Below are 16,189 nucleotides of genomic sequence, written 5' to 3'. Positions count from 1 at the left end.
TAACGAACGCTCTATGTTAAATATACTGGAATTAAAAAAAAAAAAAAAAAAAAAGAAAGAAATGTGTCCTCATCAGAGCGTTCAACTTTCACCTCGCCAATTAGTAGCCCTTCTCTTGGGAGGTAGAGGGTAGTAGGGAGAAGAGGTCTGAGAACTGCTCCATTGTTTGAACTGAGGTTGGAGCTGTAACAGGAGAGAGAGGGATAGAATCAAGCCATTTGAGAAGGTGGGACTGAAGTCAAGTTCAGGAAGGTGAGTTGGGAGATGCAAATTCATCCTGGTGGGTGGAAAGTTTAGCACCTGGATGTCCACCAGTGAGAGCAGGATAAAAGGTAAAACTGGGGAATGAAGTGTTAGAAGCTAAGATGAAACCCAGGAGCAATGCCAGATTAGGACCTTGGTCCAAGGTTCCGGGTAAAAAGGGTCTGCGTTACAATCTAGGAAGCCAGCAGCATGGACAGATCTCAGTGTCTTTTATAATTTTCTACCCAGTATATGAGCAGGCTTCAAATTTTGGTGGGTGGACTTGAGCCTAGTGAAGGCAGTGAGAAAATACACCTGGCTGGAGAAGAGAAGGTAGAAGCATGAGCCAGCAATTAATGTAATGTGGGACGAAATTTCTTGCACTCTGCTGCTCCGTGGTCTAGTGTTTTCTACATGGGTGTTAAGGAAATGTGGTACTCAGAAAAAAACACTGGAAGATGCCAGGGGACAATTCCTGTTCAGATTTACTCAGGTAGAACGGTCAAGGGGAAAGAGCATCAGGATGTATGAGAAGTCTCAAAACTCGCAGTCATACTCTGCCCGATGTGGTTAGCACCTCCTAGAAAACTGGCCTTCGGCACCTTTGGGTTGGTACTGGTCTCCTCAGTGAACCACTTATTAACCTCATTTCCTGGACTGTTTATAGTTTCTTGACTACCTGACCTTGCTTATGTCTCCATCTGCCTTGTAACCAGTACCTTTCTTTGTCTCTGATCCTTTGTTTGTCTCCTCTCAGATCGTGGGTAAATGGGTATCTGGTAAATCTGGGTAAATGTATCACTTCATTTCTAGGACCCTTCCTGTCTTTATCAGAGCCCCATGAAAAAGATCCCAGTACCTTGCTTGACACCTAATAGTTTACTTATAAATGGAAATAGTTTTTATTCTCTGCCTTAACAATAGATCTCACAATCTCATTGGCGTTCTAGACACAAAAGCTAGATAATTGTAATAATTTTGGTAGTATATAATTGAAGAATATACAGTTGCATTGTATGGCATGATCAAGTCTTGCCCGGAGTAGGGTTGAGGTTTGTAGTTAAGGAAATTTTCAAGAGGAAACTATACTTTGGGTCTTGAAGGCTAAACAATAGTTTCCCAGGTAGTCCATAGATGAAAGGCACTACAGACAGGAGAAAAAAAACATATGAAACAAGATGGGATTGGGAGGGAGACAAACCATAAGTGACTCTTAATCTCACAAAACAAACTGAGGGTTGCCGGGGGGAGGGGGTTGGGTCGAAGGGGGTGGGATTATGGACACTGGGGAGGGTATGTGATTTGGTGAGTGCTGTGAAGTGTGTAAACCTGGTGATTCACAGACCTGGGGATAAAAATATATGTTTATAAAAAATATATGTTTATAAAAAATAAAAAATTAAAAAAAAAAACATATGAAAAGATAAGAAGAATAAAAGAACAGTTCATTTAAACAGTCATCAGTAATCTCATTCAGTGGGAGTTGTAGCTGGAGAGGATAGAAGGGCCCACACCACAGAAGGCTTCAGTAACATGGATAAAGTGTTTGGGCTTATTTTCCAAGGCAACGGAGAGCATTGATGGATCCTGAGGGATGCCAGCGTGTGACAAAGGTTTGTGTCACTGAATAATCACTCTGGCAGCAGCTTCTATTACATGTTTGGCAGAGGCAAGAGACTAGTTAGGAATGACTAGTGAGGAGAAATTCCCTTCAGGAAAGATTATATTCATAGGGTTGGATGGGATCATTCATCATTAGTTCATAGAACAAAAAAAGAAACCAGAAAGAAAGCAACTTTGGGGAACACTGACATTTCAGTGGCTGAGAACTAGCAAAGGGAAATGAGAAGTCATGGTCCCTGAGCATCATAGTGCCCCGGGAGTACTAGAGTACCAGGAAGAGTGTGGTTGACATGGTAAAATGTAGTTATGAAATGTAGAGTTCCCAGGACTTAAAGAATAAACCAATCATGTGAAATTTGAGGGAACCCTGGAAAATATATATATTTTTAAAGATTTTATTTGTTTATTTGACAGATGGAGATCACAAGTAGGCAGAGAGGCAGGCAGAGAAAGAGAGAGGAGGAAGCAGGCTCCCCGCTGAGCAGAGAGCCCCATGCGGGGCTTGATCCCAGGACCCTGGGATCATGAGCCAAAGGCAGAGGCTTAACCCACTGAGCTATCCACATGCCCCTGGAAAATATTTTTATTGATAAACTCAGATGTACCAAAACAAAATGCTTCACAACTTTTCAGGAATGAGGGCAACTTGTGGAAAAAAATTCTTTCTATTCTCAACCCCCACTTCAATTCTTACCTTTCAAAAAAACTTTCTGGGACTAGGGCTCCCATATTTCTCTGTCATCTCTGAACTTTGACCATACTGATCATTCTATAAACTGCACATGTAATTGTCTCAGGCAAGAACCTTATAGTTCATATCCCATGGTCCTTTCTATCTCTAATGAAACTGAAGGTGAATTTGGGTACACAGTAAAAGGTTTAAGTACTCACAGGATAACTATCAGAAAGACCTCAATTTTGAATTCTACATCACTTGGTCAAGTTCTTTAGCTGATCTAAGATTACTTGTTCCTGTATGTACAAGGGGAATACTAACACCTAGTACATAGAGTTACTTTGGGGACTAAATGAGAGACAATAAAGTACTCAGGACAGTATCTAGTACCAAAGAAGTGTTTAATAAATGCTGTTATTTTGATGCTATGATTGCTGTCGTCTATTTCCCAGGAGAACGTAAACTCCAGAAAAGCAGGGATTTTCATCTGGGTTGTTAGTTACTGTACCTCAAGTACATGGCCCCTTGTATGTGTTTCATTCAAGGTAGATGCCCTCCTATGCCTAAGTCCTACGCCTAGGTTTGAGTCCTGCTCCTTGGAGGTAAAAGAAAGGTAAGAAGATGGAAAATAATCAGTGTTGCCCACAGTCTTCTGAAACAATTAAGTTAGAGAAATTCTAGGCATCTTACAGAACAAGGGTGCCCTCCCAATTCGCCAGGATGGTACTTCAAGTCTTCCTTCCAGCTGTCACGGATACCAGTTGCTAGACAGATGTCCTTGAACATCCGCAGGTGCTCAGTGTATGAGTGTGCACGTCCTCTGTCTCTCTCCCACTTCTCTTTCCTTCCCTGTCTACCCAGTTAAAAAACAGAAACAGAAATGAAAACAAATCCGAAAGGGAATGGGAAGAGGTGCCAAATAAGCGAATTAGCATTTTAAGCTCATTGTATTGTTCTGTTTGGCTCTGGAGGCCTGTGAGCCAGCACTTACATCCGTGACTGGGTCAGAGAACATTCTGAGGACTGTTTGTATCCGGTGGGTTCATGATCATTCTCATGTAGCTTGTTGTGTGTAAACTGGGGGCATTTCTGGAGAATGGCACTGGGCAGACAGGAGGCTCATTATTGCTCTGGTACAATTTGTGTGGCCAAGCCACTCCCATCTCTGAGGCTGCATTATGTGAGGCGGGAGTGCCAACCCTGGACTGTGGCTGTTTGCGCTGGTCTGCACAGACAAGGGCTCCTTGGTTTTGTCTGGAGCCAGGGATTAGCGAAGTGTGCTTTTCCTCTGCTCAAACAGATCCCCATTTTCATGGGGCCTTACTGTTTGTTCTTAACACACTTAGCCACTTGAAACTGGTGAGCTAATGAAGCCCTCCCAGAAGTAGCTGGGCTATCTTTAAGGAGTAAATTAACCCTTTCTGAGCATGGGGACTGTACATGATCCATTTTTGAAATGACTTAAACCATTACAGCCTGAAAAGTGATATAATCTCACAGGCCTGGTCTGACGTTTACTTATATAATTATGTCACTAAAGTTCAAGGATTACTTCTTTTCTTCCCCCACCCTGAAAATATAGTTTTGAATATAGTTAGGTAATAACTCTAGTATTAAAAATATTAAAGGATGGAAGTGATCCAGAGAAAGTCCTTCATACTGACCCAGTTCAAGACAGGGAAACCAGAGACCACTGTTGCAGTCTCTTTCTCTTCCTAATTAGTGGGTCTCAGAGTCCCCATAATTACAGTAAGAAGAAGCAAAGAAATGGCATATGTTGCATATATTTGAGTTTATACTTGCACACTTGCCTCTGGTTCCTGTGATTCTTCATCGCCACAAAAATCAGACCCTTCCTTTATCACTTCTCCTTCTCCTTCCCTTCCTCTAGTACACAGTGTGTGTCCTCTCTGGCTTGTTATTCCCAGTGATAGCTTCATGACCAGCCTTTACCAGTGCATCCTTAGGAACCCCTCTTCCTTAGGGAATAAAAATCCACACTTCCAAAATGTTCACAAAATATTCTCGCAACTCGTTTGTCTTTCTTAAAAGCTTGTGCTCTTGGGGAGCCTGGGTGGCTCAGTGGGTTAAAGCCTCTGCCTTAGGCTCAGGTCGTGATCCCAGGATCCTGGGATTGAGCCCCGCGTCCTACTCTCTGCTTGGTGGAGGGCCTGCTTCCTTCTCTCTCTCTCTGCCTGCCTCTCTGCCTGCTTGTGAACTCTGTCAAGTAAATTAATAAAATCTTTTAAAAAAATAAAAGCTTGCTCTCTCAGGCAAGGGAATTACCCGCCCCCCCCTCCCCCGCCACTCCTCTCACATGGAGGCTCATTGTCCTCCCTTTGCCCTTGGTAATTCACATACAAAACACATCATACTTGTATTGCCATGCTTACCATCCGTCTGCTTCAATACTGCCTCTCCCTTTGCTTGTGCTGCTTCCAGGGTCAGTTGTCTTCACATGGTCATGTATTTTTGCAGAATTTCCCAGGTGAGATATTTTAACAGAAGTTAATTAAGAACGCTGGCTTTTCCCAACTCAGCTTCCCTCGGGCCCTTCCTCTTCTGTCTGGTGGCATTGGCATGACTGCAGATATTTTGGGGATTTGGCTAAGATAAGGTTGCCACAAACAGCTGACACTGACAGAGATCAAATAACACTAATCGGACAGTAATGTAACAAGAGCGTTATCAAGAAACTAGGTAATTAATGTCAGCAGTTCTCAAGTCATATTTAAATTTTCTGCACAAGAAAACTTGAAATGCCCTGAAATCTTACAGCTATCAAGAATCTCAAAAGAGGCTTTCTCAGTTTGACAGTTTGAATTACATGTGATCTTAGTAACTAGTTACATAGCTAAAATAAAAATTTCTAATCTATCAAGTAATAAAATACAAACTTAAATACACAAAGGTGACTTTAGTCTGATTCTCCCCACAGCTGGAGCCTGAGTCAGAGAGCTTCTGTGCAACTTTGTAATTAAGGAATGCAAGCCCAGAGAGCTGGGGGAGGGACTGTTAGGGAGAGACAGTGGGGGCAAGAGATGCCTATAAGGGGGCTGGCTCTCTCCAAGGGTGTCACATGGCTCTGGCATGGGGGCCGTGCTCCCCAAGAAGGTATGGACTGCACCTGCAGACCATTTTCCAGTTGGGAGAAATGAGGAAAGTTGCATGCACTAGTTTTTTCTGTCACAGGTCAAAGACACACCCTTTGGGTTCTCCTCTGAGCTGACATGTGGGAGTCTGGGCATTAACAGAATCACAGAGCAGGTGTCAACAGAGAAACACCAGGGTGAGAAAAAGAGAAGCTGTCAAATTGCACCACATGAAGTCAGACAGCCCCCGCAGAGCTCTGAGAGACGGGCGAGGCCGAGAACACTTGAAATGATATATTAGAAATGTCTGATGTGCAAGAGGAAAGCCAAATTTATCTTCCTCCTCTTGATAGCAACTATCAGATGCTAAAAGTCGTCAGATGAAGAAGTGTTCAAAGAACATCCTAGCCTAAAATTATAAGGGGGAAAAAGAAGTATAGAGATATATCAGGCAGTTAATTAATACAAATAGTGTATTATTTTTTATGGCTATTTAGTTGTGGAGTTTGTCAGCTTTTTAGAATTTATAATTTAGCATGATTTCTCAGTGTAAATAAATACTCAACTTTGTAACTAAATTTATGTTGTAAATTTATCTTTTTTGGGCTCATAAAACTGACTGCCCAGGGGCGCCTGGATCGCTCAGTTGGTTAGGCATCCAATTTTTGATTCTGGCGTGGGTCAAAGTCTCAGGGTTGTGGGATCAAGCCCTGCACTGGGCTTTGCACTGGTCATGGAAGCTGCTTGGGATTCTCTCTCTCTTCCCTCCGCCCCTCTTTTCTCTCTTTCTCTCTCCCTCTCTAAAAACAACAACAACAAAAATCCCTGACTGCCCAAGGGACGTGTGTATCCTATCTTAAAACTAATAAGAAAATAAACACACTCTTTTTTCCTTCATCCCTGTCGCCATTTGGCCCCAAGCCTTTTTCTCTTCTCTTCACTAATAAGGCTTTTTGGGCGTTGGTTCATGTTTCCTGCCTCTCCTCCCTCAGGACCATTCCTTAAACTTCACTCCCCTGCCCCGGGGTCCTATGCCCCCTATTCCCCAGCAGTGCTGGAGAATAGGTCTTCAGTGGCTCTTCTGTTATCCAATTTAAAGGACATTTCTTTTTGTGTTTGTTTGTCTTTTTTGTTTTTGTTTTTTGTCTTATTTTTTATTAATTATTTTTATTAACATATAATGTATTATTTACCTCAGCGGTACAGGTCTGTGAATCGTCAGGCTTACACATTTCACAGCACTCACCATAGCACATACCTCCCCAATACCCAACCACCCTCTCCACACCCCCCTCCCCCCAGCAACCCTCTGTTTGTTTTGGGAGATTAAGAGTCTCTTATGGTTTGCCTCCCTCCTGATCCATCTTGTTTCATTTTTTTCCTTCCCTAACCCCCAACCCCTCACTCTGCCTCTCAAATTCCTTATATCTCTGATCGACTTATTTCGCTCAGCATAATACCCTCTAGTTCCATCCAGGTTGCAAATGGCAAGATTTCATTTCTCTTGATGGCTGCATAGTGTGTGTGTGTGTGTGTGTGTGTGTGTGTGTGTGTGTGTGTATGTGTACACATATATCTCACATCTTCTCTATCCATTCATCTATTAATGGACATCTAGGCTTTTTCCATAGTTTGGCTATTGTGGATATTGCTGCTATAGACATTCGGGTACACATATCCCCTTCGGATCACTACATTTGTTTCTTTAGGGTAAATATAAATACCCAGTAGTGCTATTGCTGGGTTGTAGGGTAGCTCTATTTTCAACTTTTTTGAGGAAACTCCATCCTGTTTTCCAAAGTGGCTGCACCAGTTTGCATTCCCACCAGCAATGTAGGAGGTTTCCTACAACTTTTCATTTTATTTTTTAAGATTTTATTTATTTCAAAGGACATTTCTGTTCTTTGTCATGCATACTGTTTCTATGGAATTGCCACAGACTTCGGCCTTGGCTTCTTTATGCCCTTTTCTCTTAATTCTCTTCCTGTGCATCTGGCAGTTTCTTCACTCTTGGAATTTTGGTGTTAACCAGGCCTTCAGCCTTCTTATGCTGACCTGCCCGGTCTCTTCGGGCAGAAACCAGGATGTTAGCGGGCTCCTGTTACATCCACTTACATCCAGTCAGTCACCTTTGGCCCTGTGACATGTTCTAGGAAGAAAGTGCTCTGTGCTAAAGCCACAGGTCAGGGAACTGATTTGTTTTTTGACTGTGTGTAATGTGCCTTTATATGTGATGGAACTGTACTTTCTTTCTCTACTGCAACTACCTGGATATTGGCAGGAGCTCCCTAACTGTTATTCTTTCCACCAGTCTTGTGTGTCTTCCACATAACCCCCAGAGTGATTGCTTAAAAAACAAATCTCATCACCTTGCTTCCATTAGAAAAAAATGTAATGACTTCTCTAATATTAAGGATAATATTAAGGTTGCTTTCAAAAGTCTCCATCAAAAATGCGTAAGTTGTATAGTTTTATAAACAATGTAAAATGTGAAAAAAGTTTCAAAGATGTGCAAAAAGATGTATAATCCTCTTTCTTGGATTTTTACCTAAAAGTATTACATAAAAAATATATGCCTATAACCTGTTAGTCATGTCTAACAATGTATAATGGACATGTCTCCAGGTTAATGGATACGGGTCTAATTCATAGCTACATTATATTCCATAGTTCTGTTATACCGTAATTCATCTAATGGTCTCCATATTGATGACTATTCCGTTCATTTCCATTAAGATGTGTAGTTGCTAGGCTGATTGCCAGGATTCAATGTTCTTATGTTCCTACTGTCCTGATGTCTTCATTCTAGATATTTCTACCACCTTCTCTGAGTCAGAAAATATCAGATTATTTTAAAACAGAGAAAGAGAGAGGGCTCAGTCAGTTAAGCATCTGCCTTCAGCTCAATTCATGACCTAGCCCAGCTTAGGGCTCCCTGCTCAGTGGGGAGCCTGCTTCTCGCTCTCCCTCTGCCCCTCCACCTGACTCCTGGTCTGCCTTTCTCTCCCAAATAAATAAATAAAATCTTTTAAAAATGCTATAAAAATAGAGAAAGAGAAAAGGAGAAGGTGGGGAGGAAAGAAAGGAGGAGAGAGACAGTGAGGGAAGAAGACAGGGAGGAAGAGCAGAACCCTACAAAACCTTTCTTCATTACGTAGCGTTTTTTCCTTTGTAACTGTTAACCTGGAAAAGTACTGCAGGATCACCTTGCCTTCCATTTCCTTTGTCCACACAAGCGGCCCTTTCATTTTCATGAAAAAGGCTAGTCATAAGAGTCTTAAGTCAGTGATTAAGGAATGCAGCACAGGATTGGCTCTTTCATTTCCTTTCTTTGAGTTTTATTGTTGGTGCTTTCTCTAAATTCCAAACACTTTCTCTTACCCTTCTGGGATTACTGGTGCTTAGTCCTCACTCTTTGGAATGAGAACTTTTAAGTGCTTCTATCTTTAGCAATTCTGGGCTTAGAATAAGTTCTGAAATGCGCACAAAATTACTTTTGATCCTTAATATTCATGACATCACACTGCCACCACTTCCACTGCCAGCCCCTAGGCATTTATAAGAAATAATTAAGCTTTTGTTATTGGCTTTTACTCCTATGAAGTATCTTTACTGTGGGGGTGTCATTTGGATAATGCTACAATTTATCAAGTGGCATGACTTAACCAGGATTAGAATCTCGGCTTTAGTTTTAAAATAAAACCAGGGGGCAGGGGGGTAGGTGAGAAACACCACCTTCCCCCCACACTCCCAGCTGAATAGATTATTAGCGTCTATCTCAAATCCTAGAGTTCCTCTATCTTATCCAAAGGCAACAATTCGTCTGTGGGCTCAAGCATCTAGAACTGAAAAGGAACGCTTGTTTTCTGCTTAGCAACTTAAATTGAATACAGTGCTTTAATGTGATTTTGAGAAATGAATATTTTTGAGGTTGACCAAACTAAAAGCTTCCTGTTTTTGCAGAAGATAAGGGAAAGCTATCTATGCTTTTCTAAAGGGGCAGTCACAGCTCACAAATAAGGTGTGTTGATCATCCAGCAGGGGGCACCTTTTTCTAATTTGCATAGAGTGGGGAACGATCTAGCACCAGCTTCAGTTAGCTGCAGGCTGGGCGCCAAGGCTGGGGTCTTCCCATGAGCTGGTCAGCCTGTGTTCAGCCTTCTTGATATTTTTGTAAATATCTTCTTTCTTGTGTACTAGAAATTGGAGAGATTAATGAGACAGTTCAGTTATTACTTCATATAGAAACTCAATTCACAGAGTTTTTAAAGACTGACCACGGTTTTAGGGGGAATAGCTGCCTGACCTTAGCATAAACAGGTGAGTCCCTAAGCCAGCAGAACATGGAGGCTCCAACAGAGTGGCTCTCTATGTCTAACCCCAGCACCTGATCCCCAACTTTCTGAATAATTGCTACCATGTAAATCCGGATAAAATGGCTGACAGAGAAATAAAAATCTGTATCTTCAAGTATCGAACATTGTCTTCTCTGTGATAAACAGTTCTCTTTCTCACCAGTAGTGACAGTGTGACTTTCTAGCCATTTCAACCAAGAGATTAGATCAGGAGCAGAGGCGGAGACTCAAGAGTGACCAACCAGCCTCTCCCTCATGGGTCAGGCACTGGTAGGGAAGCCATTTGCCTTGCAGCTGGCCCGGAGTTCAGGGGCAAGAGGAATGGCGGGAAATGTGTGACATCGTGCTCAGGGCCCCTCAAAGTCTGGTGGTGTTCACAAACCCTGAAGCTAGGGATGGTGTTGATGTGGGAATAGAGAGTCCATTCTGTTTCTGTACAAAACATGTTTTCTTAAAAACCATCTTTCAGTCCTTCAGAAAGTGACCATTCTTTTGTGGTTACATCAGACTTGCCTTATCAATATATGATTTTTGATCTTTAAAAATAATCACCCCTCTAAAGACCTTAAGGTCTGGGCTCTGTCCTCCAATCTCTCTTTCTCTCTTCCTCCCTTTCCCCCTTGCTTCTGTTTCTTTCCTGTTTCCTTTCCTTCTGTATCTCCTTCCTTTGCTGTTTCTTTCCTATCCCCCTTTGGCACCCTTTGGCCTGATATTTATTTTGTTTTTATTTCTTGATCCTTCTTTTTGTCCTCTTGCTTCTTTTCTAGTCTAAGTTAGATTAGGTAATACAAATATTTATTAGCATTTGCAGTATTTCTTCCCCAAATAATAGAATTAGAGAGTTGTAATCCTGTTCTTAATTTATTAAATACCCTGTTTCGTAAACTTGGAGAAGAGTATAGATAATTCTGGTAATTTGTAAGTGACTCAAACTAGTTAATATTTTCATCATTTTTGAAGTGTTTTCCCTATTTTAGCTGGGTGAATGCCCGTGTATGAAAATGTGTATGTGGCTTATTTTCTGACCCAGAATAATAAATGAATCAGACTTTACCCAGGCCCCTGTACATTTTGGAGGTGTGTGTGGGAGGATGGCTTGGGTTTTATGGTTCTGATTTGTGGAAAGAGTATTTTAAAGCACCGTTTATCTGTGTTCCCCCATTCCTCATTGCCATCTTAGCAAAAAAGCAGATTCTGGCTGAGGGGGAAGGACACTGTTGCTCAAAGGGAAAGCTCAGTTTCCGTGTCAGATGAGAGGAAGGAAATGGCTACAACAGTATTTCTGTTTTTTGAGGTTTTTTTTAGAGTCTACTGATACAATGTACAATTTTTGTACAAAGTTGCATAAGCTATAAATGCCAGGAGGGGCTTTTTTTGGGGGGGGAGGGTGGGGTAACACTTAAAATAGTCCTTCCTAAATCCAGTATGCTGCCTCTTATCATGCATGTATGAAATTCTAGAGCAGAGTCTGCCACTGAACCATCTAGAATCACTTTTTATTTATTTTTACCAGACATTTAGGAATACATTGTAAGTAAATAGCAATACAGACTTTTTTAAGTTAAAAAAATTTTTTAAAGATTATTTATTTATTCATTTGACAGAGGGAGACAGAGAGAGAGAGGGAACACAAACGGGGAGTGGGAGAAGGAGAAGCAGGCCTCCCGCCAAGCAGGGAGCACGATGTAGGGCTGGATCCCAGGACCCTGGGATTATGACCAGAGCTGAAGGCAGACATTTAATGAATGAGCCAGGTGCCCCCAGATGGGTTTTTTAAAAATAAAGAAGGGATGGTCACTGGTAAACATTTTATATATTTTAATTAAAGCTGAAATGTCTTCTAGTGCTTGAAAAAAATATTTGATGTATAACTACTGCTTATTTCTTAAAAAATTTTTTTAAACTTAATTTTAAAACACTAAAAGTTAAACAGTAAATAAGTATTTATCCTAGAACCATAGGGTGAATAATGAATTAACCTCATATGCAGGTAATCTAGATTCTAATGCTACCTCCTTCCTCAAGTCCCTTTGTGCCTTCTAAAATGAATTATGTTCAATCAAATGCTTATCAATAAATTGTATAGACTTGGATGGTTATGTCAGAACCTAGCTTAACTAGCCATGACTAGCAAGATCACTTTAATGAGCTCGTACTCACATGTATTTTGGTCACATGTAAACCACTAGTGCTCATTTAGACACATCTAAGAAAAGTATCTATTTGTATATATAACATACAAACTATATAGGCAGTGGTATCAATGAGGAATAAAAATGAACAGTTATGGGTTACTCCTTACCTACTCTTTGAATAAACAAAGTTGATTTTTTTTTTTTTTTTCACTCTAAGAAACTAGAGCTGAAATAGGTTGGGATCCAGGATGGGAAGTGCTTCAGTTCACACGTCACCCTGCTCCTGTGACACAGTCTGAGATCCGCCGGCCAGCGGCCAGCCAGGCAGCCTTGAGTGTGTGTGTCCTTCTTGCCCCAGCTTTCCTGACCCTTGTCAGCAGTAATGCTGCTAGTCCTGCCTACCCCACAGATGCTACTGTGCCAATAAAATGATCCCCCCAAAACTGTAGAAATGCTTCTCGAAGTATGTGTGGAGATATTTTGCCTTAGGGTGGTATCACTTTTACCAGGAAGATTCTCTGGACCAGTCTTTTCTTATAGACGTCTCTGTAATCCAGGGAAAAGGTAGTGGTCCCAAAATAATGGTTTTTAGAACTGAAATTTAAATATGAACTAAATGAGGGAATTTCTAGTTACTTAGGATGGTAACTCTAGAATCTCATTGAGCGAGTGGAACAATTAAGTTGTAGTTCCTTTAGTCACTAAAATAAATATCCATTCTGCTTTGTAGTGGACTGTATCTTGGAGTTTTCAGAAGGTCCTAATTACCTGGGTCTGCTTGACAGGGTTGGCCTTTGCGATTCTTTCATCTGTGCATCCTGTGTTTGGTTTATACGGGTCTCTGTTTCCTGCCATCATTTATGCCATATTTGGAATGGGACGTCATGTTGCCACAGGTAATAATTTCTCTCTCTGTTTATGCTCCTCATGCTATTAATGGAAAGGACTCAGAAGTGCTCCTTAGAAGGATGCCTGGGTGGCACATTTGGTTAAGCTGGCAACTCTTGGTTTCAGCTCAGGCTGTGATTCAAGGTCATGAGATCAAGCCCCACACTGGGGCTCCACACTGAGCACCGAGACTGCCTAAGACCCTTACTCCCTGCCCTCCATGCTTGTGCGAGTGCATACACGCAATCTCGCGTTCTAAGACAAATAAATAATTTTTTTAAATGCTCGTTAGTTACTGATTATATTTCCAAAGCAATTCTAAGTTTACTTCTGAAAACCTCAGCAAATATTAGAACATGACATTTAACTCTCTGTGCCTCACTCAATATGTACTGTGACTTATTGCTATATTATTATGTAATCAAGGTTATTTTAAAAATTCTTTGCATTTTTAAGTTGCAAAAAGGTCATAAGAGAAGGGCATACATTCTGAATTTACAGTGAAATGAGAGAAGGTAAGCTCTTTAAGGAAAGAAAAACTATTGAATTTATTTACTCCAATGTTAAAAAACATTTTTTATGTAATTGATACTTAGACTCAATGATCTGATAGGTTTCATCCAAGCTAGATTCCATAATGCCCTTTGTTCATTTTTATTTTTAAAATTTTTTTATTATGTTCAGTTAGCCACTGTGTCAGAGAATGGGTGGAAGACATGAATAGACACTTCTCCAAAGAAGACATACAAATGGCTAATAGACATATAATGCCCTTTAATTAGTATATCTCTTACCTTGGCAATCTTCTGCCTTACTAAATAAAATGTGAACTATCACAAATAATCTGATAATAGAACAAACTGGTTAAAAACTTGTTTGTAGAGTGAGATGGTTCTGAGTATATATCTTATTTGTTGTTTGCTATCTGCATGACCTTGGACATCATTTCAAAGGCTTATTTGCTGCTTTCTGGATAGTGAAATAAAAAATTAATATGACTATAATTAGAATTAGATGAGATAATTAATGTATAGTGTCTAATTTAGTACTTGCTACATAAGAGTTAGTAAGTTATTATTATTATAGAAATGATACCTTAATCTTAAATATTAAGGTAATAATGATAAAAATACTTTTAACCAGAAATATTCATAGAGGCATTTCTATTTATTTTGTGTGCTTAAGATCTCAGCCTGTAAGTATGTGTCTATTTCTTCACTGGTCAGTTTGTGTCACTGACTGCGTTGGTTTCCTATTTCCAAAATAATAAGTTACCAGGAGTTTAGTGGCTTGAAACACGATAAATTTATTATCCTATAGTTTTGGAAGTTAGAAGTCTGAAATGAGTTGCATGGAGCTAATACTGAAGGGGAAGAGTTCACAGTTAACCACTGAGCCTAGTGAGGTTTTCACAATTATCATCTCATTTATGTTTCCCCCAAGCCCTGAAAGGTAGGTATTATCATCTGCAGTTTACGGGTGAATAATGGAGACTCAGGGTCATGCACTTTAAGTCACATTATTGATAAATAGAGGATTTGCATGCAAGCCTAAGACAGGGATCTTAATCCCTGTCCTGAGGATACTCTGTGCAGGTCTGCAGAGTGGTGGGAAAATGTACATAGGGTCTGGGAAGAGCAAGGAGCTGGGTGTGGTCATATGTTGAAGGACTGTGTGTATCTGTAGGAAAGTTTCTGCTTCCTCCATGGAGTGGAGTGAAGGGTGGAGGAGTCAGGGTGCTGAAAAGAGTGTTTCCAATAGATCTGTTTAGTTTTATATCATGTGCTCAACTTCAGTGGTGGAATCCAACCATTATTGTTGAGTCCATGACTAACCGAAGATTGCCCCCACCCCCACCCCCTCTTAGGCACCTTCGCCTTGACATCCTTAATATCAGCCAACGCAGTGGAACGGCTTGTCCCTCTGAGCAGCCAGAACTTGACCACACAGAGTAACACAAGCACACTGGGTTTGTCGGAATTCGAGCTGCGAAGGATTGGTGTTGCCGCAGCTGTTTCCTTCTTGGGAGGTGTGATTCAGGTAAGTGGTACTGAGACTTGGGAATGAAGAAAGGGAAACTGGAAGGAAAGGCAGTTGGTGCTTTGTTTTTATTCCTATTTGTGTCTTTGTCTCTATAGAGGGATGAAGATTTTATCGATGTGTTTTATCTTTATGGAAACACTGCTAAGTGCCAGTTGAATAAATGAATCAGCATCAAGAAATCAGAGTTACAGAGAAGCAGTTTTTGAGTCTTCAGGAATGAGCTTCCGAGGGCACCTGGGTGACTCAGTGGGTTAGGCCTCTGCCTCCGGCGCAGGTCATGATCTCAGGGGCCTGGGCTCAAGTTCCGCATCAGGCTCTCTGCTCTGCTCAGCAGGGAGTCTGCCTCCCCTTCTCTCTCTGTCTGCCTCTCTGCCTACTTGTGATTTCTGCCTGTCAAAAAAAAAAAAAAAAAAAAAAAAAAGGAAGAAAAAAAAAAAAAGAATGTGCTTCCTAAAAAACATTTTATAAAATGGAATGGGCTTCCTTTTACGGCAGTGAGGCAGTCCTTGCGTTCATACAGTGACTGGATCATCACTGTAGGATAGGGTAGGAGAAGTTCCTACAATGGGGAGTCGTGACTAGATTTCTCAGGTCCTTCCCAATTTTCAGAGTTTATGATGTTACTGCCTCCAGCAGTAACAACTGGTATTTCCTTTGTGCCAAAGACTGGCCAGCATGAGGTCTTGTGTCTCAGGTCTGCACCCGACTCTGCCCCTTTCAGCATCAGGCAGCTGTTCTGTTGCCTGGTCTGCTCCAGTCTTTCTGCTTCTTCAAAGTAGCAGACTATGTAATTTGCTGTTTATAATCGGTCATCAGAATCAGACAATTCAGAAGTGACTATAAAATAAATGTAGGATAGTGCTATTAGACACGGAATTTATCTGACGGCCATTTTGGCTTAGTCTTCTGTGTTATAATGAGTTGTATGTACATAAACTTCCCAGGCAACTATCTTCTGCGTTGGTAGAGCCTCTGTTCTACAGTGTAATGTTATTTACTAGGTCAAAGACAGTGTAAAGGCCAAGAAGGGAGAAAAAGAGTTGATGATTGCCTGGAATTGGAAGGTTAGAAGAAAAGATGTGATCGAGAGGGAAGGAGACAGAAATTGTATTGCTTTCTAATGAGGTAAAAAGG

The 16,189-nt window shown here is 41.0% G+C and overlaps 1 protein-coding gene across 1 annotated transcript in view; it reads left to right on the top strand.

The window, feature by feature from the left end:
* SLC26A7 (solute carrier family 26 member 7) overlaps positions 1-16,189 on the top strand; it is a 121,078-nt gene that overhangs the window by 14,640 nt on the left and 90,249 nt on the right. Inside the window, exons 3-4 of the mRNA XM_059166053.1 lie at positions 12,910-13,020; positions 14,880-15,052. Coding sequence (XP_059022036.1) covers positions 12,910-13,020; positions 14,880-15,052 — 284 coding nt within the window. The remainder of the gene's footprint in view (positions 1-12,909; positions 13,021-14,879; positions 15,053-16,189) is intronic.

The sequence above is a fragment of the Mustela lutreola genome, chromosome 3 (assembly GCF_030435805.1).
Source record: "Mustela lutreola isolate mMusLut2 chromosome 3, mMusLut2.pri, whole genome shotgun sequence".
NCBI lineage: Eukaryota > Metazoa > Chordata > Mammalia > Carnivora > Mustelidae > Mustela > Mustela lutreola.
Note: the sequence above shows the minus strand (reverse complement) of the source record. Positions and strands in the feature narration are given on the sequence as shown.